Here is a 27,800-nt window from a genome sequence, read left to right on the forward strand (position 1 = left end):
AATTATCAGGCACTTAGCATCGGGGGGGGGGGGGGGAACAATTTTTTTAAAATTTACATATAAAAAATTGAATTATCATAGAGTTGCCCCCCCCCCCCACTTTTTTGGGAGTAAGGAAAGAATTGATATGAAAATAAGGAAATGAATAGTGAAATTGAAGTTATATACTACGCCAGCCACACCCCCCCCCCCCCCCCCCCCCCCCCCCCCCCCCCCCGATTAGGATTTTGAAGGTTTTGGAAAAGTTTAAATTTCCCTTTTTTTTTTTTTTTTTTGCTAGTCAAGATTTTTTGGATGAGTTTGGCTCCTCAAAAACGATGCTACATGCCTAATTATGAAGTATAACGATGTTGATTTTTTTTTCAATGTCATTGACAAGACCAGCGACTTATAGCAAGTCAAAGCAAAGGTAAATTGCATCGGGATCGATATTACACCACAATCTTGCGTTTGATTACTGGCGGGAATATTCCGCCATGGATCTGTTGGTTGAGTTTGAGAAAGGATAGATCCATTATTCTTATTGTATAAACGTTAATGGTCGATTGTATTTACGACATATACAGCTATCCACGTTTTAGGCAAAAAAAATCCCTATAATCCTGATGGAAATTGCTGAATTCAGAATGTCTGTAACATTCAGACCTAGTAATGAGGAAGAAGCATGTGAGTATAGCATCCATGAATGGACGAGTCCATGCATTTATATTTCCCTCAGAACTGTTTTCACAATTCGACAACTGATGCAATATATCGAAGGTCAATTAGCTGAAACAGCGTAAAGACCAATGTAGACCATCGGGCCCGGTCACTATTTTGAGTCCGGGTTGAATTTCCCAAATACTATAGATCTATACGTCCCTACTAAAGGGTTGCATAATCATATCACTGCGGAGATTTAATGAATTTCTCCTTTAAATTTTTTTTTAAAAAGATATGTTTGAAGAAAAATGTATGCAAAGTATCCAAGTAACCATAAGGCCTCTTAATCAAGTTTTATTATATTACGCCTATACCAATTTGAAAAATGCAGTGTAGCAATTCATTGGTCTGCACAATGAATTGATTGATTTAATCTTTGTACACATACAACATGTACAACTGAAGAAATTAGAAGTCCAATGTGATAACTTGCTCTCTTAAAATAACAAGAATATCATCATGACTTGATTTCAGTCATACTTTCTTTAAAAATTAATTGACTCCGAACACAGAAAATATTTTCCCCTCAGCATGGTGAGGAATCTTATTTTTGCTTGAAGGATGTCAAACTTGGTTAGTACCTGTTCTGTAAGGGGACCATTTAGGTTTTCACATCACAAGGTTGAATGTTATGACTATGAAATAACTATGCTCTGTCCCAGCTTGTCCTTGCCATCACTTTTTGCTTTGATAATTTGACTTTGTGTCCAAACCATGTTAGTTTACTGATTAGAAATGAAGACTGAAGTCTTTCTGTTAGAAATGCACCCTCCTTTTATCAGGTTGACAGACATCTAAAAAGTATTAACTTTGCATAGCAAACAACATGAAAATATTGGGATAAAAATGCTGAAAAACCATGCAATATGTTTAAAAATTTGAGATCATAGATCAAATTAAATATCTCAAGTTTTCTCATTCTGAATATTATCGAGAAATCATCATGCTTTCCACAAGCGCATTATAAACTAGGTGTTAACATTTTTTAGCCATTTACCACTAATATAGCTGTAACATTAGTCTTTGTTTTTAAGATAAAAATATGTCTCTTAGACACATGGATTTGCTTAATTTAAAAAAAAAGGATGTAGAGGGGTAAAAAAATGTCCCAATTAACACAGTTTTTGATACTGAACAGTAATTATTTTATCTACATGTTAATAAATAGGATAATCAAGCTAAAATAATTTGATCATAGAATATATAGTATCAACAATACATATTTATAGTTTTACAAAAGTAAGACAATCTAGAAATCATTAATGGCAGATTATGGTAGTAATTCAGTCCCTTCTTCCACCCATAAAACCTACAAAATGTACTGTCCCTGTCAATTGAAAGATAATTTTGATAAAGAAACTGAAAATTTTAACATAGAAACTCAAAGTAACACCAATCCTATCAAATGCCAATATTTGTTCCCTCCCTTGATAGCTTTGTTTACGTTTGTTATTGGAAAATCCCTAAAGCTAAAATTAGATCTTCATTATCAAGTATTTGAAATGAAAGTACCTCTGTGCAATACAACAAGGTAAAGTTTTTGATGCAAGAAATGATCAGCATTATCATTGAATCACAAAATAGAATGTTCTAGAGGTTAAATTGACATTGTATTGTAATTGCTGATAACAGGTTATATGAAGGTTCACTTTTACTGTAAAAATCAGCTGATTATCAGTTAGATAATAATTTCCTGAAATTAAATACTGTTTTGGACATTCGGGGAAGATAAACAGAAACTAAAGTGAAAGTTGACTAAGATCTATATATATAAAGGAATATGACACGCAGTACAAGTCGGTTGTAACCTAGGCCACAAAACAGCTATAACCAGTCAAATATATGTCATAATTCATGTAAGTGTTTACTTGTTAAGTTTAATTTGAGTGATTATTGTGCATTTTGTAAAAATATATTGACAAACAGTGGCTTCAATCTTTCATTGTTATTGCAGGTTGTTGAATAGTAAAAAATACTAGTGTGGGTGTCTGGAGACAAGCTATTTCCTGGTTGGTTTTGAGCAATTAAGTGGTGAAATTTGCAACCATGAGTTTTTATGGACAACCACCATTTTGGAATGGACCTCCAGATCGTAAGTTTGTTATTAAAACATCCAATAAAACTGTGCAAATTTTGATAGAATGGTTAGTAGCTAGAGAATTTCAGAAACATGATTTTTTACATTATTTCAAGTTAATGTAAAATCCTTTTTAAATGGGTTTCATTGTCAACTTAAAGCTGACAAAATAACAACATTAACATAGGAAATTACAATTCAAGTGTTCATTTTCTAATGACAATATCATACCTATGGTTATAAAACAATAGTTAAATTAGGGTATTTTGTCGAAAATAATGGAGATTCTCCACTTTGGGCCTTAAAATTAGTGAAAAGATGTACTTCGGTGTATAATACGCACACAGAGCTTTCATCAAACTGTGATAGTAATGCAGGGAGAAATCTGGAAGGAAATTTTTATAGATTAATGTCCTGAGAATTTTTACATGTAAATTCAGGATAGTGTTTATGAAACAAATTTTTGAAATCTTGACTTTCTGCATATATAGCTGTAGCTTATTTTCAATCAGCTCAATAGGATGACCCATCACAGACAACAGGTATATAATTATATTCTCTCAGGGTGTTACAATGTTTCGATTATTTCTTTGCCTGAAGGAGTATGTCCGTAATAAGTGACAATTTAAGTGTATATGTGTACAACAATGGTTTCAGTAGGGTAATGGAGGAGGTGTTAAAAAATAAAGGTGAAACAAGTCTTCAATGAGATGTTTTATTTTAAGTAGTAATATTTAACAGACGCTCCAGCAATTATTCCAATTGTTTAAATATTGCGGTAAACAAACAATGTACTAAGGTTAGGGTGATTTAACCATGCATCGGACACATACCTTGGATCGGACAACTTTGTTTATGAATATACAAATAAATGTGCATGCGCTCATGTGTTGTTTCGTATATTCCTGAATTAGAACAAATGAACTTTATCATTATTAAGAATTTGACAGTCACATTGTCAAAGAAATAGCAATATAGACATCGTAAAATGACATCAAATATGCCATTATTGAAAATTTAGTTACGAAGATTTTACACTAAAGCATTATTTGAATGTTGTGCGTTTGATTGTGAATTAGTGAAAATGCACTTTCTGTCTAAAATAATTAGAAAGAAGTAAGTTTTGAAACAAAATTTGATTAAAATAAGTCCAAGAAATTTGAACAATTAATGTCAAGGTCATTATTGCACCATATGTTCATTTCACCATGGATCGGATAAAAGTTAACCATGCATCGGACAGTTTTCACTGCATGATTTTTTCTAATAATATGGATATTATGTGCCCATTCCTTGTGATATACTTTAAATGTGAGGTAAAATATAAATTTAAAAAATAATTGATACAAACATTTTCCTCAAACCACTTAAAAATCGAGTTTTACGGACAAGCCCTTTTTAGTCCAAAGTTCCTGTAGGAGCTGGCACGATAAAGAACCCCTTATGATAAATATGCCTTTAAACAGAAGCACTAGTCTAAATTCCTATAAGTAGATTTAAGGACTTACATTAAAAGAAATATGAATTGCAATTGAATAAATTAATATTTCCGAACCTTTGTATTTTTGCATTAAAACCAGAAAATGTTGTTATTTTTAATCTCTACTGTACTGCTATAGCTGTCCGATGCTTGGTAAATATTGTCCGATCCATGGTGAAATAGTTCAATGCTTCATTAATTTGCTTTATTTTCTACATTTTTAACAATTTCACAATTTTTTCTTCAATAATTAAGCAAGGGGAAAACCTGCAACTTTTAAAACAAGTTTTATTTATATTTGGACGATATTTGATGCGTGAACAAAGGGGAAAATCCAAAGGTGTCCGATGCATGGTGAAATCACCCTATATACTATATCTTTTATAAATAAGTTCTCTCTCTCCATTCGACAGCAATGTTTGTGCACATGCAGACCCAGGTTTTCCATCACAAGAAACAGACGGCCCAGCAGGCCTTGAATGGTAACCGGTTACAGCAGGCTCTGGAGCTCTATACCGAGGCCCTGCAAATAGCACAAAGTCTGCCACATTTATTTCCTGAAATTCCAAAAATCCTCAGCAATAGGTCCCTTGTGTACTACAGACAGAGGAAATTTAAACCCGCCCTTGATGACGCAAATCTAAGCATCAATTTGGACCCACTTTGGATTAAGGTAACGCATACACAGAATTGAGCAATTTCTTATCTTTGTGGAAGCATCGGAGTATTTGGTATATAAATTAATGATCATGACAGTTATTCTTTTTTAGCTCACCTGAGCTGAAAAGTCAAGTGAGCTTTTCTTATCATATTTTGTCTGTCGTCCGTCTGTCCATATGTCTTCTCATACATCTTCTCCGAACCACTAGGCCAATTTCAACCAAACTTAGCCCAAATGGGGGCCAGGATGGGGCCACAAAGGGGGGGGGGGTCTAGTCAAATTTTTTAGGTATGAATATATAGAGTAATTATTTCAAAATCTTATCAGGAACCAATCAGCCAGGAAAGGTGAAACTTATGTGGAAGCCTCCTCAGTTAGTGTAGAGGAATCAGGTGTAAGATGGGGCCACAATGGGGGTCAAACTTTAACATAGGAATATATAGATTAAAGTTTTAAAAATCTTCTTCTTGAAAAATAATTGGCTTGAAAAGCTGAAACTGTTGTGGAAGCATCCTCGGGTAGTGTAATTTCAATGTTGTGAAAATCATGACCCCTGGGGGTAGGATGGGGGTCACAAGGGGGGGGGGCAGATTTTTACATTGGAATATATAGAGAAATCAATTAATCAATTGTTGCTCAGGTGAAAGGTGTGGCCCATGGGCCTCTTTTTATTTTGGTTATAACAACTTTTATAATATAAGTGTTGTAAAATCGGGCCAATTTTACTATCGATAATCAAATTGAATTGGCAGCTCACAATCGATTATGAAATCGATTATGTAAACTTTCAAATTCCAACAAAGATTTTTTTTTTTTCATCCTAAGTGAAAGATACCAGCATCAAAGAAAATACCTTTTTTTTTTATAATTCATATATTCATAATTTTTTTGAATGAACTTATCTTCAAATGAATTAAATATTATATACTTAAGGGCCAACCTAGGGCAAAATTTTGATTTGAATTGGATAAGAAGCATGTCAATAAAAATAAAACAACTTCTAAAATTTGTAAAAACTTATCCAATTTGCGAAATTTAATTGATATGATACATTCATACATTTTATACATTATGTGTTTTGTAATTTTATGAGTTAAATGACGAATAAAATCAGTCCATGTACTTCTGTGTAATTTGGAGGTATTAGGGCAACCCTTTAACCCAATTACAACCGTTATGTAAAGGATCTGTTTAATTTTGAAGACAACTGTAAACAAATGGTTTTATGATTATTTTAGCAATAATTTGGCAGTATTATTAACTAATTACAAGTTTCAAACTATAATTGTAATTATGGCATGAAAGGTAATAAACATCGGTTGTAATTTTCAATGCACAATACCCGTTTTTATAACCCATGAAGATAAGACAGTCGCAAGTTTTTTCACAACAGGGGTAAACTGAGCTTGGGAAAGCATCATATGAATTTGATAATTATCATTTATTGCCTTTGGGTTTAATTAACACGATCTTAAACTCGGAATACAGGGCAACTTCAACTTCTCTTTTGGAGGAAATTCCGGCAAAGTTACCGAATGCAAAGCAAGTTGTCCCTAGGTTGGTCACTATAATGACCATACTTTAGTCATTTTATGGATATTGCTACGCAATAAAAGGTTATCTGTCATGTGACTGAATTTTAGCGACTATTGATGATATAAGATTACTATCAATTGTCGCTGACCTGCTGCCTTCAGCGACTTCAGTGACTATCGTAACAACACTATATAATATGTATATGGACATGTGCCAATACACATGTACTATGCTCTACTGTACCAATCAGACACAACCTACATGTAACACCAAAGCAGACCCCTAAAGCTGACCTTTTGTTTTTTTACCACCTGTAAGCTTGCCCCTTGTGTTTTCTAAATAAACATGTAGAGACATTTAATCATTTTTTCAGTAGCAATTTAAGGGTCTGCTTCTGTAATCGGGGTCTCTGCCTTCTATGACTGCTTTTGGACTGCTGGGGGTGAGCTTTGGGTCCGCCTTAGCTGACCCGAAGCAGACCCTCAGCAGACAAAGAAAGCAGATCCTGGTTGTGTTGTCTGTATTCAGGCAAGTTAATACATTTGTATATTCTCAAATAGAGTTTTTTTAGTTGAACTTCTCAAAATGGAACCATTATAAGTGAGGCCGATAAAAAGTCTTCTGTTTTAAATAAATGCATTTTCAAAAGCCAGTTTTAATCAAGAAGACATTTACTTTATCATCATCTTTGCGTGCATTGTGATAATCCAGGGATACTGGCGAGCAGCGCAGGCCCACAAGGAACTGAGACAGGTGGACTTTACATTGAGTGCAATCATAAATGGATACAATGTGGCCGTCAGTCAGGAACAGGAGGAGGAGATCATTAGTTTCCTTGTGGAAATTGTCTCCATCATTATTACACTCAGATGTAAGTGATTATCTTCCTTTAAATTCAATTCCTTTATTTCAAACGTCTTTGTTTCATGTTAAATAATTTCTCCAAGAAGCTTCAAGATTCACTTTCTCTGAAACAATTATCTCATCAGAATAAAGATCATATAATTCATATTTAAAGACAGTGTTGAATCAAGTTTGTGCAGCCTGTCATTGATAAAAATAAAATAGAATGTTAATTGAAAATAGGGTCATTTTCAGATGACCCCCAAAACATTCTGGAGAATTCAGAAATTCATCCAAGCAGTATTCAGACACAGAGAAAACTGCTGCAGCGATTAGCCAGCAACAACTGTTGGGAGGGGGTCAGTCTGCTGGTGATGGGCGTCCACGCCGGTCCTCCCAGTACCCTGGATGCATCCGCAGCTAGCTGCCCGGTAGATAACCTCTCGGTTGGAAATCTTCTGAAGAATATCACCATACCAGAACTGAAGAGGTTTGGTGTGGAGTTGGCAGTTTGTCTCTTGAAGAGTGGTGCATCATATGAAGACATTGAACAGAAGATGGAGAAACCTGTAATTCACGTGGGTCTGAAAGTTGCACTTGACACAGGTATGTCTTAATCTGTACCTTTTTAACTTGGTTATGCAAAAGAAAATCTGTTAATTGAAATAGTGAAAAGGGGGGGGGGTTACTAAAAGGATACCTCCTATTGTATGGATAACTCCTCCTACAGTTTTTAACATAGGAAGTTGTTGTTTTACAGATCAATTGTACATGTTTTAGATATGTGCATGTTGCTACGATTTTGATTTTTGATAAGTTATCAAAAAAATACCACCTGTTGAACTTGGTTATTTTCTCGCAGAATATTGCATATAAGGTACCCAATTTCTCTGGATGGTAGTGTTCATCAATGCAGAGTTGACACATGGATTATGAATACTGTTCACACTAGTTTTCCTGTCACATTGACAGCTTTTCTCTTGTCTCAATGGCACTGATATTTATAAAGCAATCTTTAATTTATAAATAATTATGTCACACCAATACAAACAGTACCCTTAAAGTTTAAATAAGGAAATATAATTTTTTTTCTTTAATCTAGATATACATGGAACAAGGTGGCAGAAATACCACTATACTCTTTAGAGTTAAATAAAAAAATAAAAGAATGATAGTAATTTTTATTGCAATTCATTGGATGTTGATTTTACACAGGAAATATCAGTTTGATAAAACTGATGTTCAGTCAGTATTTGAAAACACCGGAGACAAAGGATGCTTTGGACAGGGAGGGTAGAACAGCATTTCATGTACTGGTGCATTCTGGGAAAATCAATGATTCCATTGGCGAGACCCTGCTTCGCATTCTGATCAACAATGGCTGTCAATCATCCATCCCAGACAGGAACGGCAAACTTGCCATCGATTATCTCACACCAAATGATCTTGGCTTCAGTATCTTGTCCACCACCACAAAAGTTGCAGGTACTTAAAATGTTTTGTCTAATTGAATAAAGAGGATTTGTCTTATCCATATAGTGTTATTTTCACAAAGTGTAGTTTTTAGAGTGATTTGCAATCCTAAATTTCAATTGATAAGAAAAAAATTCAGGAAAATTTGGCTAGGAGAGCTCATATACTATGGGCGCTTTTCATTAGCATTGCCTCACCGGTGACATGATCGGGAAACGGTGACGTAAATGTAAATGGCAATGTCAGGATGCTCCAACGAGGACGATTGCAGCTTAAAACTGATACTTATCTCAAAATTTGGTCCAGACATTTTGGCTATTTGGAGTTTTAATGTTTTTAGGTCACCTGAGTCACTCAGGGGACCTATTGCAATTGGTCTTCATCCGTCGTCGTGCGTCCTGCGTTAACAATTTTACATTTTTAACTTCTTCTTGAAAACTACCAGGCCAATCGTTACCATTTTTGGTGTGAAGCATCTCTATGGTAAGAAAAATCTAAATTGTGAAATTTATGGCTCTACCACCCCTGGGGTGCCACGGGTGGGGCCAAATATGCAAAAAAGCCAAATTTTCAAAAATCTTCTTTTCTACTCCCACGCATGTGAGGAAAAAACTGATTGCATGGTTATGATGTCCATGAGGCCCTCTACCAAAATTGTGAAATTTATGGCCCCTGGGTCAGGGGTTTCAGGCTCTAGGGTGGGGCAAATATGGCCATATAGTAAAAATGTATTAAATCTTAGAAAATCTTCTTCTCTACTACCATATATATTTTAAAAAAACTAAATGCATGATTATGATGTCCATGAAGCCCTCTACCAAAATTGTGAAATTTATGGCCCCTGGGTCAGGGGTTTCAGGCTCTAGGGTGGGGCCACTATGGCCAAATAGTAAAAATGTATTAAATCTTAGAAAATCTTCTTCATCACTCCCATATATATTTGTTAAAAACTAAATGCATGGTTATGAAGTCCATGAGGCCCTCTACCAAAATTGTGAAATTCATGACCCCTTTGTGAGGTGTTCAGGCTCTAGGGTTGGGCCAATATTGCCATATAGTAAAAATGTTTTAAATCTTAAAAAATCTTCTTCTCTACTCCCACACATGTGGGCAAAAAACTGAATACATGGTTATGATATGCACAATCTCCTTTACCTAAATAGTGAAATTCATGGCCCCTGGGTCAGGGGTTCAGGACATGAGGGGGGGGGGCAATATGGCAATATAGTGTTAATGCATATAATGATTAAAAATCTTCTTCTCTATTCTCACACATCTGTATAAAAAAAACTGACTAATAATTATGTTTACAAGGAAGTCCTCTACTGAAATTTTTATTTTCATGTCCTCTTAGGTATGGGATTTGACTCTAGGGCAGAGCCAAAATGGAGGTATAGATGTTAATGCATATAACGTTAAAAAATTATCTTCTTTACTCCTACACACCTGAAAGGAAAACTAAATTCATGATTTTGTAGACCAGATCTTTTAGTTTTTCACCAAAATTATAGGTTTCACAGTTCTTTTTGAAATGTGGTCGTCATTACAAATTTATGATTTTTCTACTCCAGTATGAAACCAATTAATTAGATGCATATATGAGACTCCATGACAAGTTTGTGTATGGGTTATATGCTACTCAGGTGACCGTTAAGGCCAATTGGCCTCTTGTTTGATGAAGTAGGACAAACTCTAGTGACAGAAATTCAGTTTTGTAAAATTTAGTAACCTAGGCGCCATATTGTCTTCTTATCGGCAAAGATAAAATGCATTGCCACAATTGCTCGCTGGGGACGCTTGTTCCAGCATTCAGTGACGAGTTCAACACCAGAAAATCCAGCAATGCTGATTAAATGGAAAGCACCCTATGTACCAACTGATTGTTCTCCAGCAACTCTTGAGAAATGTTACAAACTAAGGTTTAGATCACATGACAATTCTATTGCAGGTAGCCATGTGAAGGTCAAAGTCATAGAGATGAAGGAGAAAGGAAATGCAGCATTTAAAAACAGAGAATATGAGGAAGCCTTGATTTTCTATAACCGAGCTATATCCATGATGAAAGGTTATGAAAATTTGACTCGTGAGGCAGCAACAGTGCTAACTAACCGATCTATTGTTCACTCTAACCTACATAGTGTAACAGAGGCCTTGGAAGATGCTGAAGAAGCAGTCAGGTGTGACCCAACATGGATGAAGGTTTGTCAAATCAACCAAGTCTCTTTAAAATATTTTCCATGAAGCAACTTAAGTTCAAATGTATCTTTTTAGGTTCTGCATTTTTGAAATATATGCTGTTATTTCAGGCACACTGGAGAAGGGGCTTAATTTTAAGACAGAAGAAGCTATTCCGAGAGTCTTTTAGTGCCTTTTTGGAGGGTTATCGGAAAGGAGATGGCACTGTTTCAGAAAAATTGAACATTCTTGTGGAAGCTGTTGCATCCTTTTCAAATATCACAGGTTTCTTTTTGACTGTTGAGGATTTGAAAATAGAATGATTGTTTTGAATATTCATCTAATGATACATACACCAGGTATTCAAAGTCAATGACTCGTTAAGATGCAATTTACCTGCATTACATTACAGAAAAGCAGGAGTTGGAGGCTAGTTACAAAGGTCTATGTAAAGTTAGCAGTGAAGTGTGGCTGGAGGTCCTGACTAGACTGAGTGCCCGAGGGGAATGGGCGGCCATCAGATACCTGGTCCTGGGCATAGACTTCCAATATATTAATGGTACGCTGTGCATAGTTTCTCCTTTGTGATTGGCAATTGTCAGTCTTTCTTATATCTTGCTCCATGTGGAGAGTTGGTTTTCTTATAATGCCCAATATTTTGTACTGTAGAACTTATTACACATCAGCTTGACATTTAGAGATATTTTGCTAATTGTTGTTATCTTTTATGATTTCTTTGTTTTAGTTTAACCATTGGCAGAACAGAGTCAAAATTTAAATAAATTAAATTTCATTTGTGTAGACAGATCAATATAGAAGTTGTTTTACTGTTTCTAGGAGAAGTGACCCCAAGTGGTTTAGCGAGAGATGCAGATTTGCAAGGGATTACCTATAGCTCACTGTTCCAGTACCTGGAAAGCCATGAGGATCCGACTTCCCTGAGTGGGTGGATCAGCCCTTTAGTCCTGTTCCTTATTACACAGAGGGGAGGCCTAGTAACATTACTGAGATTCCGAGCATCGGAGGAGGACACACCTTTCTCTGCTGCTGTTAGATTTTGTGCACTAACGGGTAAAGTCATGGTGTCTTACTCATAGAATAATGATAGGAATAGGAATATGTTCTGATCTATTCTACGAAGAAACAAAATGCTTCTAAAACATCTTCGTGCTTTGCACATGTTGATTGGTTTCTAATCCTTTGTTGTGACTTGAGAGAAACTCCACAGGTTTGCCTTGACTACGTCATTGATGTCTTGCAACTTACAGGATATGTGTTTCTTTTTAATCACTTTAATTCATGGGAGCTGAAAAAAGCAATTGTTTTTATTTGAATTTTCAGCATGTATGCATTGTAAGTACATTATCTCATGGCTTGTGATTAAAGTTGATTATATTTTTATTCAGGAGACATTGCATTATTACAAAACATGCCAGGTAAACAAAGGCCTGAGATGAGCGAATTTGTGGACGGTAGAGGGGATTCCCCTTTCCACACCCTCTTTAAGATGTCCCGTTGTCCTCAGGGAAAGCTCCTGGCCACCATAGTGAGACTGCTGCTCCAGAAGGGCGTGTCTCCAACAGTGCGTGACCAAAGTCAGCTTCTACCCATTGACTACGTGAATCCCAGCAATAACAAAGAGGTGTATGGCATACTGAAGAAATACACACAACGTGAGTTTATACAGTAGAACAGGTCTCTATAAGATCCTCAAAAAATTCTCATAAACAATTTGTGTAGTGATTAACATGAAAAAACTGTATAATAATAATGATACTACCAAAGTATGTGTACAATTTCAGATTGAATGCTTTTACTTGATACTTTATGAATTATGATTCATCAACACAAAAGGATTTATTTTGTTAAGGTGCTCATTGTGGCTATGAATATTAAGTTAACAAACTCTGAAAGACAAATATGTAACCATAGTTGCTAAAAGAGTTTTATTGCCTTAATTTCATAATCATGGAATTTAACTTAACATTACATTAGAGAATTTTTTATCATAGAATATAAAAAGAATTTGTTGTTTCAGCCACAAAAAATGTCAAACCAATAGAGAAAGCCAAAGAGAAATTACCAGAAAAGTCACAGACCTCAAAGACTATTGCTAAACCTTCATCATCCGAGAGTAAACCTGAAAGGGCAAAGAAACCCCCGCTAACAAAAACCAACCCCAAGGTGCAGGAACTCAAATCTGCAGCCAATGAGATGTTTAAGAACGGAGCCATTCCTACTGCTTTAGATATGTATACAAATCTCTTGGAGTACATTTTTGAGAAGTGCCAAGGTGAAGTGGATAATCACGAGATAGCTGTTATTTATGGAAATCAAGCCGAGTGCCTGTTGAAAATGGGTCTCTATCAGGAAGCTTTCAATGCAGCAATAGAGAGTGTCAGCTATGATGGGCACTGGTTTAAGGTAATATCACAAGTTTTTTTTGTTCGAAAGTAATATCATTGGATAGATTTTTTAGTTCTAACCATAACTACAGAAAAAGTATTTTTTTCTATCCTAAAGCCATGGGAAGAAGACAGAAACACCCAGCGCATTAAATTAAGATCATACATCACCACACATTATTATAGATCCTATACATGTACATGGTTGTCTCTAAGACCTGGGGGGCGGGGAATTCCCCCGCCTAAAGGGACGTAATTACCCGGCTATTTTTGCATTTCAAACACTATCTAGCTTTAAGCTAGACCCCCAGACTCCCTTCTACTTTATTTCTTCCTTCTTCAATTTTTAGAGACAACCCTGCATGTACTGTAGATTCTTTATTTACACGAGTACTTTATTCCACGATTCAACGGTTTTCAATCAAATTGCGAGAACATAAAATCGTGAATGCTGAAATTTTATCATAGTTTCATGTAGTTTACATATGTCCGAAAATTAAAAGCGAGATTTTGAAATTCGCAAGACTGGCTTCTTTTAATGAATTTACAGTATATTAAATGTGTATACTAGGGTTATTCATCCCACTAATTTCCAATAATTAATAAAAAGTCACATCTAAGAGTTGGAAAAGTCCAAGCAGCGATGGGGAGATTTGAGGGGGCCCTCCAAGCCTTCGGTAATGCCTGCCAGGAACTGGAAGATTCACCAGAAAACTTCAATATTCGACTGGAGATTCTGGCAGAGCTAGCCAGCAGCGTCCCCAAGGAGAAGATCAATGGTCAGTTGTTTATATACTTAGCTTTCATATTTTCCCGTCAGTGTAAAGGAGCAACATTTGTAGTCTGAGTTAGAAATTCTTCCCTTTAATGTAAAATAACCATCTGCATATGCAAAATCATGGAATTATGTACTGGTATTTTATGTTTGTACATTTACTCTTAAAATACAAATCGTGACTTGACCTTGCTGTTCCATTTCTTCAGGACAAATGATGTTGTTGGACTTGAGAGGTTGTAACAAGCAGGCCTGGGCTGTCACAGCTTGTAACCTCATAGCAAGAGGGCAATGGGATAGTGCCAGATTCGCCTATTTTCAGCATTCCAGAAGACCAGCCCATAGAGGTGTAGACGATATCAATGAGGTCAAGGTCAATTTTCAGCCTCTGTGCGACCTTCAGCGGATTGTTCGTGAGAAATGGGTGATGGACTTGATAATGTTTTTGATCTATAGAGGAGCGGACTACCACACAATAAGTCTGGAGAGAGGAGACACATATTTTCATGCTGTGGTTCGGATGACCCTTGTAACTAGTAAGGGATTTTAGGAAACTTACAAATTATTTTTTATTTATTGAAAGTGTAGTAGTCTCAGAAATATTTACATGTAAGATGGCTTTATTTTCTTATGCCTCATTGACCACATTATTGGACCATTTTTTCTTGCCTTTCAGTCTATATTTCTGCTAGAATAATGACTTAATCATCTTAAATATTCAAGTTCTCCAATAATACAAGTACCTGCTTTAACAGATACTGTTCTTAAATGTTTATTCTAATTAAAAAGAACCTGTTTAGACTTTCAAAATATATAATGTGACTAATAATTGATATTTCATCAGGGCCCCCCTCTGCGGGCGCCCTATAGTGATCAGTCTGTCCCTCCATCTGTCCGTCTGAGATCTCTTGTCCGAGCATATCTTCCCTCCCCTTGGCCCAATCTGACTCATACTTCACCCACAAAGTGCCTTTGGGTAAAGGGTGTGCAGTGACCTTGAATAATGTTTGTAGGTTAAGTGTCAAGGTCGTCTTTAATTATGCAAAATTAACATTAACAGAGCTTTTGGGTTAATGGTGTGCAGTGACCTTATAATTTGAACCAAGTCAATGTGACAGTCTTAGCAGATCTCTTTATGATCAGTTTTAGACTCTAAATTATTTCCCATTTGCTTAATCTTGCTCTGACAGGTTGAACAAAAATGCCTGTATGTTAGGGGTTATAAGATTGAATAAAAAAATTTATGCCAGCTGGAAAATTTCTAAGTTATAGGCAAGGTCAAAGAAAAATTCTCTGAAATGCTCTTCATCCTATTGTCCATTATTTAAGTGGGGCCCTCTGAGATGGTCACCATCTCAATATTGTCTAGTTAGTTTTGTTTTGATCAATCTTTTATTTCCTCCGTTCAGACATTATGGAACTGTTCAATCTTTTATTCCTCCGTCCAGACATTATGGAACTGTTCAATGATTTATTCCTCCGTCCAGACATTATGGAACTGTTCAATCTTTTATTCCTACGTCCAGACATTATGGAACTGTTCAATCTTTTATTTCCTCCGTTCAGACATTATGGAACTGTTCAATCTTTTATTCCTCCGTCCAGACATTATGGAACTGTTCAATCTTTTATTCCTCCGTCCAGACATTATGGAACTGTTCAATCTTTTATTCCTCCGTCCAGACATTATGGAAATGTTCAATCTTTTATTTCCTCAGTTCAGACATTATGGAACTGTTCAATCTTTTATTTCCTCCATTCAGACATTAAGGAACTGTTCAATCTTTTATTTCCTCCATTCAGACATTATGGAACTGTTCAATCTTTTATTTCCTCCATTCAGACATTATGGAACTGTTCATGATCATGCTGGATAAGGTGAGTGAAAACCATGACCATAATCTCCAGGACAGCCAGGGAAACACAGCCCTGCATGCTGCCACCCGACAGGACGAGGCCCAGCCTCACTTCAGATTCCAGATCATCTCGATTTTGTTGGAGATTCAGGTCAACCCTATGATGAAGAACAAGGCAGGGAAATATGCAGTCCAGTACCTCCCTCAGGGGGAGCTCCAGGCCGTGTCTCTACTTCATCAGGCTATGGCGGATCAGGAAGGTTGGTGTAGCCTGTGTATGTGAGTGAGACACAGAATCTTCATTTGTTATAAGCTATTGACGGATTTGTTTTGTACTTTGGAAATTCATTGCCAGTTTCATGGACAAATTTTCTTATTGCAAATTAAGGTCGGTACCAGGTTTAAAATTTTGCGCCCTCTGCACAGGGTATTGCGCATTACTGTTGAAAAACACAAATTTAAAGTAAAATGTTCAATGATACAGGTTATCATGTAACGTTTTTATTTCAGAAAAATTACTTATCAAAAAATTATTTTAAGTGAAATGAATCGTAAGAATAATGTCACAAGTATTTAAATTTTTTCGCCGCTTCTTCAAAATCGATGTTATTGTCTTTGGAGTCAACGTCTTAGTATGACGTCAGTTGAGACTCTGACGTAACAATTGACAAAAATTAACGTCGTGCATTTTCTATTACAGCGTCAATAATTAAAATCAAAACTATAATTTGCAAAATAAAAACATATACGCGACCCTTCTACGTTCAGTGTGAGTGGAAATGTATGTTTTCTTCCAATACAAATAAAATTAAATTTGATTCGTAAACATCCTTTTGTTTTAAACAATTCTATAATGTAAAATGGCTGGCACGGCACGTTTAAAGGATCAAACTATGAGGACGGATAGACTAAAAACCATCCGCTCAATTTCGTTTTCATTTGGCAAAAAGTTTACTTATACCTTAACCTTCCAACGCTGAAAATTTAAAGAAAATCGTGTTTGTAATTTTTAAATATGAAATTAAAAATGAAAAAACCCTCATTTTCCTGTATAATCCTAATAGTATATAAAATGTTGGTGATGAATCGGCCGAAATTTGAGCGCGACTAACAGATAAACTATCCGGTCAATTTACTTTATATTTTGCACATAGTTTACTCATAAGTTGACATTTCACTGTAAAAAAATTAAAGGAAATCGTATGTTTGAAACATTCTCCCCAGAGACTCCTTAAAGTTATTTGAATTCTGTCGCATAGCTTTTGACACCAGTTTTCTACTACGTGTACAGTACTTCTTGTAAATTTTTCTGTTGCACAACTCTTTATTAGTGTGCCTGCAAAGGTCCTAAATGATTTCAATCATCTTTTAAGATTCTTATCTCTACTTCAGCTATAGAGAAAGAAGTGCAGAAACAGAAACAACGACAGGAACAGGAGAAGCAAAGACTGGAGAAACTGAGGCAGCAGGAGGAGCGACAGAGACAGAAGGAGGAGAAACGGGAGGAGGGGGAGAGGAGGCGGCTAGAGAGGGAAGAGGCGGAGAGGAAGCGACAGCTTCAGAACCAGAGGAAGGCCGAGGAGGCCAGGTAATAACCTCACTGTAGGACCCAAGGACCATAAAATCTTTATGAAGCTTGAGGACTGAATATCCATATAAATTCATGATTAGCAACATGTATAAGTCTACATGGATTTTGCCTTGTCTTATTCATTTATGTAGTTGTTTTAAACATAAGTACTTGATGATTTGGTAATTATTTACCTTTTTTGAATTTTCATAGACCAAAAACAAGAAATTTACAAGCTGACACATTAATTAAGTTGTAATGTTTTGGTGGTTTCTACTATACATGTCCCTTATTTTAATTTTTACAGGAAAAAAGAGCCTATGAAAAATTTGACATTGGATTCGTATTGTAAAGAATACTGTGAGCCAAGGATAGATGAAGCAAAAGTATTTCTGCAGGAAAACAACATGAGACATGCATATTTGCGCCTAGCGGAAGTATTAAAGAAAGACCACAGATCAGAGAAGCACAAGAAGATGGAGAAAAAAGCATTAGATATTGTAATTACCTCCCTTGGAAGATCACTTAACCCAGGTATTCTTATATGTTACCCAGAGCCATTTTTACCATTTGCCAGAATATAAGTGTGATTGTGCCATTATATTATTAACCTCATGAAATCTAAGTTTTTGCATTTTCTTATTCATCCATTTCTTTTCTTTCTTCAGAAATTCCAGATAAACTTGCCAAGATACCTCACAAACTTTATGAACAGATCATCAATGGTTTAGCAGCCAATGAGAAGTGGAGACAAATGTATTTCACAGTCAAAGAACACAGGCTTCACTACGGAGACTTGTCTCTTCCCAACTTTGCCAAATCTATGTCCCTGGCCAAGGTCATTCGACACTCGTCCTTCCAGGGGTCAGAACAACTCTTGGTTGACGTAGTAGACTGCATGCTGAATGGAGGAGCTGTGTTAGATAAAGGCATGCCTTGTTGTCGCCTTCTTAAATTTAGTGTCTTTTCAGAGAAAGAAGCTTATTGCTTTGGGCTTGTCAGTCAGTAGAAGATTAATAAATCAGTTAACCATACAGCATATAACTCATCTTATTCTGTTTATCATAGCCAGTTATCAAACTCTATTTATAATAAGCTTAAAGCAGCTATTATATTTTGTTTCCTAAACTTATAAGATTTGTTAAGCTTTTGATAGTCTAATTCTAATACATGACATTTTATTAAACTCTAACTTGAAATTGGATCTTGATTTATTTTATAAGATTAATCTTTAAAAAATTCAATATACTAGCTAATAAATGATGAGGTCTAGGCATCTCTTTAATTTCAACATTAATTTGGTTACATTTACGTATGTGACAGTTTATGATATCTAGTTCAGGGTTAGGTCTTAAATTCTTCTTTTGACACTTGTGTACACATTACAGATGGAAAGTTGGCCATTCTTGCTGCTGTACAGGAGTGCCAATTCAAAGTATTGGAAGTTTTGTTGAAATGGGGTGCAAACCCAGTCCATCTCACCATTAATCAAGGAGACACACCCATTCATGCTGCATTGTCTATAGCCTTGGAAAGAGACAAAGGTTAGAATAGAATTCAGAAATAAGTTAAAAATTACTTTCATTTCTTACTTTCACTTTATGATGCATTTGCATTCCAGAATTTCAGTTAAAACTTTACAATAGATGACCTAACAATTCAGTGTCATATTGACTTTAAATTTAACTATATATTAAACTCACAATATAAGATGTTTGTAGTTTTTAATCTAATGTGAAGGTCAAAGGTCAATCTCAAAATGAGGTCAATGGCAATAACAAAGTAAAAAAAATTCTTGGTACTTTGTCATTTTTAGTGCTCAAACCATGCATATCTTTTTGTTTTTCAGGAAATTTTTCAATCTTGAACTATTTCTTTGATTTGTATGAGAAGGATCCAGAGATGTACCCCATGTTGGACCCAGCACAGACAAATTCGGATGGAGACGGTCTTTTCCACTTGGTAGCTAAAGCTAAATACAGTGCCACCACTCAGAAGGCAACAGAACTTCTGTGTGACAAGAAACTGAATGCCTTGGTGTTAAACAAAGAGGGAAAACTTCCTAAAGATTACCTCAACTCCAAGAATGATCGGCGGTTACAGGTATGCGTAATGACATGTGCAGAAATTTTTCAGAAGTAGTTAATAATTTTTTTCCACTCCTCTATTCTTGGTTATTAAATCCGTAACAAATCTGCCTACTATTAATTATAACTTCTGTTTCCTTGTTGCAGTTCTTCAGGTTGGCATCAGTTGGAGGTGTAGTGAAGCCTAAGAAGAAACCAAAAGCCAAAACTTTGAGAATCGAAGAATCCAAAACTCAGACAGAAGATCAAACAGAAGATGAGCAAGATCTTATGTTAGATGAGAGACAAGATGAAACTCCACCCAGATCTGAAGAAATCCGAGATGAAAAATATAAACAGGTTGTCCCCATGCACAAAGAAGTTGTGAAAAGACACATTGAAGAAATGATTTACAATTTACCGGATATTCCTTATTCCATCTTTAATCCAAAAGTAGTTAAAATAGACGAGATTCCAAACTTTCGACAAAAGAAAGAGCCAAGTGAAGAAAAGGACAAATCGGAGGTTAGTATGGGATATCAGGGTCTCAATTGTAGAGGGTTATAGGGATTTCACACAATGTGTAATACCTTTGCATGATTTAGTCAATTTGATTACAGCACACTTATGATCACTGGTTGTCCTTTACTTGTATGTTTCCTCAACTATCACCTCCTAAACTGTTGAACTTGACAAAAAGCATAACTCATGAAAAAAAAAAAAAAAAAAAAAAAAAAAAAAAAAAAAAATCAAAAATACACTTAATTCTTGTTATAGAAGAATAGATTTGAAGATCATGAAGGTAATTACAAAAAACATACCTGTAGCAAAGTGACATATGAGAACAATTTTCATTCTTTTTAAACGTACATGTTTATGAAATTAAAATCCTAAAAATAATTTAGAATTGTTTTACTGTAGTAAAGCTAATGTATATCTAAAGTAAGCTGTTTGTGTCACAATTGGGCATTGTTATTTACAAGAGAAGTTTTGACAGTTGGCATCTTTTCACAGATATAAGCAGCACTAATGGTGGTTATTGATAATGTTTTGTTTGTAAACAGGCACCTGCTAAGTTGGAGGAAATGAATGTACCAGAAGTAGAGGAGCCTCAGGAACCAGGGGAGGAGCAGGAAGTGGAGAATGAGGAATTTGAGGTAAGTCAAATGATGCAAACCAAATGATGTTAGAATTTACTATAAAAGTTGGGGAAATTTACACTAAATACGCTCAAATTATGCTTAAATCCGCTTGAAATACCCCATTGTTTACTACATATAAAACTGTAGCATGGTAAATCACGTAACCATGTATTAACCCACTTGTATTGTTTGACTATAGAAAACATGTATTTTACCACCAGCATGATAATCACTTAAATGTACTGTATATGTATACCAAATATTACAAGAATAAACTGATGAATCGTTTTATTTGAGAATTTACATGTATACAAAATTGATTAAGCAGAAAGGCATGTATGTATACAACTTTGCTGTTAACCTTTTTAGATTGATCCCCAAGTCTTTGATAATTTGGAATGGGAAGTAGAGTGTACAGCTGATGTTTGGAAAACATTACGGGACAAAAAAGTTCTCCCCGAGCTGAAGCAGAGAATTATTAGAAAGATCCAGCTCCTGGCTAAAGGGGAATGGACCACACATCTGTGTAAGGAACTGAAAAATGTCCCACCTACCCTCAAACTGTACGAAGTCAAGCTCAGTAAAGCTAGCAGAATTATCTGGGAATTGGCGATAGCATTTTCACCAAGACTGAGTGAGGATGCAGAACAGAGGCTGCAGTATGCTGAAGATGAAGCAGACCAGCCGGTCCGTGGGGGTAGGATTTACTCTGAGGTCATTAGAGTCTGGGACATCGTGTTCGACCATGACAAGATATTTAAGTCTGTACAGCGCATCATCAAATCCCATTCCAGAGGAGAGGAATGTATAATTCAAAAAAAGTTAAAAGGAGTCAAACAGGATCAATTCAAGGGAGTGAATGTTAAGAGATTCCCAATGGTCTTTGCTGAGAGTGATTTTGATGTGGATGTTAATGCCCTGAAGGAATATCAAGAAAGCTTGCAGAGATACTACCCTCCAGCCAGTTCAAATGAGACTGAATACCACATTCTGAAATTCTACAATTTCGACTCTAACTTAGTCAGTCATGTTTTGCAAAATCTTGAAGTGAAAGTGGATTTCCCATTCAGGGTGACTGATTTGGAACATGCCATTATCAACCTTAAGTCCAAGGCTCCGATTTTGTTGCTCGGTCGCAGTGGTACAGGAAAGACCACCTGTTGTCTGTATAGACTTTGGAGTCAGTTTGTTTCATACTGGACTGGGGCAGTAGCTGCTGATTCCAAACTGCTGCCAAGATGTCAGATCTTTCAACAGGATGATGATGTTGTTGATGGTAGGTTAAAAACTGGTACTATGGAGTGAAAAGTCTCAATATCTTGAATCTTTTGAAATAAAAAGATACAATAGATAGAAATTAACAAACGAGTAGGAAATTTTTTGTGAAAATGCATGAAGTTTAAATTTTTTTGTAATGCATTGTAGAAGAAAATGAGGACTCTGAAGAAGACACATCTGAAGAAGAAGCAGCTCCTGCAGAAGCAGCTGAAAATGAGGAAGAAGAAGAAGAAGGCCAGTGGTATGATCATCTCCACCAGGTCTTTATTACAAAGAATGTCGTGCTGTGCAGTGAGGTTCAGAAGAACTTTAAGGAGTTGAGTCATGCCTGTGATGTAGCCAGGAACTTTGTGTCCCAGGAGGAACAGCCCCTCCCCTACAGGATCCAGGACCTGGGGGATAACCAGTTCCCCATCTTTATCACCTCTAAGAAACTGCTCCTGATGCTAGACGCCTCACTGAAGGGGCCTTGCTTCTTTGAGAGGAATGAAGATGGAAGTTTAAAGGTAAAGGTCGAAAGTGCAGACATGTTTGTTTCTCTAATGTATTGATTGGTTTTGTGGTAAATTTTTTGTATGAAATCAACTACATTTATCTTAGTTTATTTATAAATCTAAGAGTAGTAGATAAAGATCAACAGTACAGTTAAAAATCTTTGAGATTGATCTGCTTTGCTCCATGAAATGCAATCCATCTCTGCTGTAATAATTTCACCCTTTCAAAAAAAAGCTTAAAAAGAAGAAAAATCTTTTGGTTGGTAAGACTCTTCATGTATCTGTTCAGTGTTGCCACAACAGAACAAATTTTTTTTATGTGGGTTTCAGCTCACACTGGAAAAGAATGGGTTTTTATCGGTGTGAAACTTTTTTTCTGATTCACACATGTAACAGGTTGAAGTCCAGGGATGGGCTGAGTCAGATGGAGCCTTCAGCTTCCTGCCTATGCTAGAGGAAGGATCAGATGATGAAGATGAGGAGGATGAAGATGACCAGTACCAGGACGCTGATGACAGCGAAGATGACGACAACGACCAGGGTACACAGAATCGACCGCGTAAAAAAGTGGATCCGCGGAGGGAGGTGACCTATGAAGTGTTTGCGGAGGAAGTTTGGCCCCGGATCAGCAAGAAGTGGTCCACACGATACCACCCCTCTCTGATCTGGATGGAGATTATGTCTTTCATCAGAGGCTCCTTTGAGGCGCTGTCAAAGCCTTTGGGGTACCTGTCCAAGGAAGAGTACTTGGATTTGGGGAGAAAGCGGGCTCCTAATTTCTCTGGGGAAAGGGAGCACATCTATGATATTTTCAAGAAATATGACCATTTCAAGAGACAGAAATTCTTGTTTGATGAAACAGATTTAGTTCAAAATGTGTTCAACAGGTTAGTTCTTTGGCAATAAATTAATAGATTTCTTTTCCTGGCTATTAATTGGAGATTTCTTTTCCTGGCTATTGTTGAAAAATTAAAATAGTTTACATTACTTTGCTAATCATAACCTTTCTATATCATCTATCAAGCTTCCTTCGCGACTATGTTAAGGCTGCCCGATTACTTTCACAGCAATATGTAGAAAGTCACTTGTTTGTACTTCATAAGATATGACGTCATAGTTAACTTTCGTGTCACAATCTGCATTCCTTTCGATCGTTCTTAGGGAATGTATCGTAACGTAATAAGTGATATTCATTGTGCACAATAAAACGGCAGCGGCTTTATTCCTTTACATAGACACTGTTGTTATACTAGTGATACTAAATTCAATATCACCGATATGGAGTATAAAAAAATCAACAGTTTTAAAGCTTCGTAATAGGTAAATAACTATTCATAAACTAATGGTTTTGAGACTCCCCCTGCTACATGTAATCTAATGAATGGTGATATGTATATGCATATAAAAACGGCTTGGCGCAAGTGAAAGATAAAAACAATCTTAGTATATTTTACATGAAATCGGGAGAAAATATACATATTATTGTGAATCTTGCTGGGGAAAACCTACCGATAATTGACCCGATTTTGTGTAAATCGAGCCTAAAAGGTAAAAATGTGCCTTATTTCTATGGCGGTGCGAAATGTTTTGACAATATTTCAAATAAACGAAATATTTATATGAACCCCTTGCAAGAACTGCAAAATACATTACTTATCGAAGGATTTTTCATAAAAATATTTTTGATTTAATGTCATTATTCACTTGCGTCGATGCGATTTTTATAGATTATTTACTGTGTTAGAATACACCCGTCACGTGCTTAAGAAAAATATATGATGTCACAAAAATATATCAAATATAGTGTTGGATATCACTGTTAATTTATGTAATAAAAGTTTAAAGAAAATCGCTCAACTAAAGTATTTTTCAATAATTAAAATACTATTAGTATCATTTTTCGATATATATTTAGCTTGGGACAGCCTTAACATAGCCGCGTTTGCATCTACCTGAACCTTTAGCCACATATACTCCAGTAATAATCAATAGAACTGTATGTATTGACTGGAACCAGCAACCACACAGACAGTAGTAATCATCATTATAATGTATAATAAGGAATTTCAAATAAAAATCGATTATATTCTCTGTAGGCTGAAGAAAGAGAAAGAGATGAAGTGGATTATCCATCAGATTTATGTGGACGAGACTCAGGACTTTACCCAGGCTGAACTGTGTCTCCTTCTGAGGGTGTGTCACTCCCCTAACGAGATGTTCCTGACTGGAGACACCGCCCAGAGCATCATGAGGGGTATAGCCTTCAGGTTCAATGACCTTCGCTCCCTCTTCTTCTACGCCAAAAAGTCCATGCATGCCATTGGAAAGTCTTCCGGTGTAAAAGTGCCAAAGAAGGTATTTCTTCATATCCTTATTCCCTTGTGAAGACCTAATATTTATGATTAAATCTTTTCTTACCAGTTTTGATGTATCTGATTTGATGAAAATTAAAGTAACTGAAATTGTATTACATTTACAAATACCTCATAAGTTATATTTTTTTTCAAATTCAATTTATTATTGAAAACTTTCAACAACAGTTGCAGGTATATTCTACAACGAGTGTTTAAACATCATGGTTGAAGTGTCACTAGAGTTCATTATTGCATTCTATGGTTTCCTTGTTTTAGGTCCATCAGTTAACCCACAATTACCGGTCTCACGCCGGAATTCTGTCTCTGGCCTCCAGTATCCTGGATCTGATGGTGGAGTTCTTCCCAGAATCTTTCGACAGACTGAAGAAGGACCAAGGGCTGTTCCAGGGACCTCCTCCTGTCCTTCTAGAATCCTGCAGCTTTAGGCAAGCCTCCATTAGGAATATTCTTGAGATATTTAACATGTCCATAATTGAATTTAGATTTTGATTTATTTTCTAAACCATGTTTTACAGTGATTTAGCTGTGCTTCTACGTGGAAACAAAAGAAAAACTTCCCACATTGAGTTTGGTGCCCATCAAGCCATCTTGGTTGTAAATGAGGCTGCTCGGGACAACATTCCGGAGGAACTCAACCTTGGATTGATCCTAACCATTTACGAGGCCAAGGGACTGGAGTTTGATGACATCCTTCTTTACAACTTCTTCAAAGATTCTCAGGTACAACCTTAATAAAGTTTTGTTAATTAATATCTGTATTTATGATTAGGAAGTTCTTGACAAAGTTTATTAAGCATTTTTCTACAATTACATGTGGTTTGTGAAAATGTTTTTACAGGGGTATTGAAAGTGTACTAAACATTACAATTGTAGGCTATTAAAGAATGGAGGGTAGTGACAGATTTCCTTGAAAAGTTGGCAGCAACAAACGAGCAGAGCAGTATACACAGCTCGGAGAGTTTGGTGTCAATTAATGCAGGTACAGAGTGAAAAATTTCTCAGATTTTGCTTCCTTAACTCGGTCTCTTCCAAAAATAAAACATTTCAGTGCTATTTACAAGCTGTCCCTCATTCCAGATGTCCTCAAACTTGGTGATCGTCCTCGACCTTTAGCCTTTGACCCCAACCAACACAAGGTTTTGAATTCAGAGTTGAAGCACCTGTACACTGCAGTCACAAGGGCCCGTGTTAATGTGTGGATATTTGACGAGGATCGGGACAAAAGAGCACCTATGTTTGAGTATTTCAAGGCTCACAAATTGACAAGGAATATTACTAGTGCTGAAGTAGAAAATGGTATGTAACGAAAACTTAATTTTTGCATTAATTTTATAGTAATTTTTGGTGATCTTCTTTCTTAAATTTTTTTAAATCATTAGAATTAGAAGAGTGGCTGTGATAGTTTTTTTCTGTTAAGTAGTTAAAACAACATACGTGATGTAAATTGTGTTGATGTTGCTGTCTTTATTTTAGACTCTGCTGGAGGTATGTTTGCGGAGGAGTCTTCCACAGAGCAATGGCTGCAGAGAGGGGGAGAGTTCATGAAGCACTCCTTGTATGAGGTAGCAGCAAAGTGTTTCAACCGCGGCAAGAACTACCACATGGAAAAAATTGCCAAGGCACACCAGTCAGCCCTTTTAGCCTCAAGGTATATCCTTATCCTCTCAAGATAACAACTGAAATTCATTGGAATCTAAAGGAAAATAATAATGAAGAGAAGAATGATTGTGAAGAAAAGAGAGAAAGAGTGAAAAATACTAGTATGTTACATGTAGGTCAAAATTTTCTGATCTTTTTTTTTGTTCATTTAGTCTTACTAAATCTAGGGTTTTTGTGGCAAGATCTCTTCATCTTTGCAGCTCAAACTTCTTTTTTTTGTACTTGAATTTCATTTAAACAATAAAATGCTTTCTTTAGGGATTCATTCGGGATATGAAGGTAGCCTCATTGCAGAAAAGTGGGTTATGTAATTTTTTTCTGCAATGATCGCTACATTCATAACCCGCATGACTCATCAAAGAAAGCATTTTATTATTTATATTAACATCTTTCTTTTAACTAATTAATAAATTGATTATAAAAAGTAAGTAAAATTCACTAAATTACTGTTAATGTACATAAGTATGTTAGCTAAAAGAAACAGACAAATCGTCTCCTGTGAGACTTTGAGTCTGACATCATCATGATTATTTTGTGCAGTCCGTGATTTTTCCAAGGTTGCTGGTGGCTTCGACCAATCGATAAACAGGGCGTGTCCATTTTATTCCTGTCAGTATCTTGTCAGTTTCAGCCATTGTAGATTTCGATAAACAGGGCGTGTAGATTTCAGTCTTGCTGTTTCAATAGAGCTATGAATTAACTATATGTATCCGTAAGAAATAGAGGAAAGTATACTTAGTAAATGTAAATATATGTACATGTTATACACCCATACATTTATTTATCAGTTTGTACATTCATTTGTCCCTCTGTCTGATGGTACTTTGATCTTGTCTCGCACACGGTCTAGGATATCAAACTTAATGCAATGATGCATTGGGGGGGGGGGGGGGGGGGCTGTAATGACTTAACATAGGTCAAGTTTACTCCTGCAAGCAAAAGCCTCATTTAATACATATTTCTCATATACCTTGAAGCAGTGCCAAGTTAAAACTGAGCCTCTAGCGAACTACAGTAAGGTCACAAGGTCACAGTGATCTTGTTTTAAATCTCTTACATCTCTTAATTGTTTCTTCAGAATGAAAGACACCCCTGCAAAAATGAAAGAAGCATTTTTAATGGCAGCAGAACAATTTTTGGAATGTGAGCAGCCAAACAAAGCAGTCAAATGTCTACAGAACTCCAGAGAGAGAGAGCTAGTGGCTCACTTATATGAGAAAATGAATCAGGTAT

The 27,800-nt window shown here is 36.0% G+C and overlaps 1 protein-coding gene across 3 annotated transcripts in view; it reads left to right on the top strand.

Annotated features, from left to right (window-relative positions):
- The first annotated feature begins 454 nt into the window (after positions 1-454).
- Positions 455-27,800, top strand: part of LOC128173748 (TPR and ankyrin repeat-containing protein 1-like) — a 33,151-nt gene continuing 5,805 nt past the window's right edge. The window contains exons 1-32 of one of the 3 annotated variants that reach the window (XM_052839413.1): positions 455-666; positions 2,657-2,794; positions 4,673-4,932; positions 7,168-7,327; positions 7,555-7,905; positions 8,515-8,784; positions 10,721-10,971; positions 11,079-11,232; positions 11,360-11,506; positions 11,785-12,018; positions 12,354-12,620; positions 12,986-13,371; positions 13,963-14,131; positions 14,337-14,663; positions 15,971-16,243; positions 17,376-17,571; positions 17,861-18,087; positions 18,222-18,482; positions 18,942-19,097; positions 19,403-19,656; positions 19,788-20,144; positions 20,684-20,776; positions 21,131-22,037; positions 22,187-22,545; positions 22,930-23,420; positions 24,630-24,888; positions 25,164-25,333; positions 25,424-25,628; positions 25,782-25,887; positions 25,986-26,204; positions 26,382-26,556; positions 27,646-27,796. In XM_052839413.1, coding sequence (XP_052695373.1) covers positions 2,749-2,794; positions 4,673-4,932; positions 7,168-7,327; positions 7,555-7,905; positions 8,515-8,784; positions 10,721-10,971; positions 11,079-11,232; positions 11,360-11,506; positions 11,785-12,018; positions 12,354-12,620; positions 12,986-13,371; positions 13,963-14,131; positions 14,337-14,663; positions 15,971-16,243; positions 17,376-17,571; positions 17,861-18,087; positions 18,222-18,482; positions 18,942-19,097; positions 19,403-19,656; positions 19,788-20,144; positions 20,684-20,776; positions 21,131-22,037; positions 22,187-22,545; positions 22,930-23,420; positions 24,630-24,888; positions 25,164-25,333; positions 25,424-25,628; positions 25,782-25,887; positions 25,986-26,204; positions 26,382-26,556; positions 27,646-27,796 — 7,881 coding nt within the window. In that variant the 5' untranslated portion in view covers positions 455-666; positions 2,657-2,748. Of the gene's footprint in view, positions 667-2,203; positions 2,234-2,301; positions 2,559-2,656; positions 2,795-4,672; positions 4,933-7,167; positions 7,328-7,554; positions 7,906-8,514; positions 8,785-10,720; positions 10,972-11,078; positions 11,233-11,359; positions 11,507-11,784; positions 12,019-12,353; positions 12,621-12,985; positions 13,372-13,962; positions 14,132-14,336; positions 14,664-15,970; positions 16,244-17,375; positions 17,572-17,860; positions 18,088-18,221; positions 18,483-18,941; positions 19,098-19,402; positions 19,657-19,787; positions 20,145-20,683; positions 20,777-21,130; positions 22,038-22,186; positions 22,546-22,929; positions 23,421-24,629; positions 24,889-25,163; positions 25,334-25,423; positions 25,629-25,781; positions 25,888-25,985; positions 26,205-26,381; positions 26,557-27,645; positions 27,797-27,800 lie in introns of those variants that run through there. The other 2 variants (XM_052839424.1, XM_052839429.1) reach the window with 2 other exon arrangements.

Source organism: Crassostrea angulata, chromosome 1, assembly GCF_025612915.1.
Source record: "Crassostrea angulata isolate pt1a10 chromosome 1, ASM2561291v2, whole genome shotgun sequence".
NCBI lineage: Eukaryota > Metazoa > Mollusca > Bivalvia > Ostreida > Ostreidae > Magallana > Magallana angulata.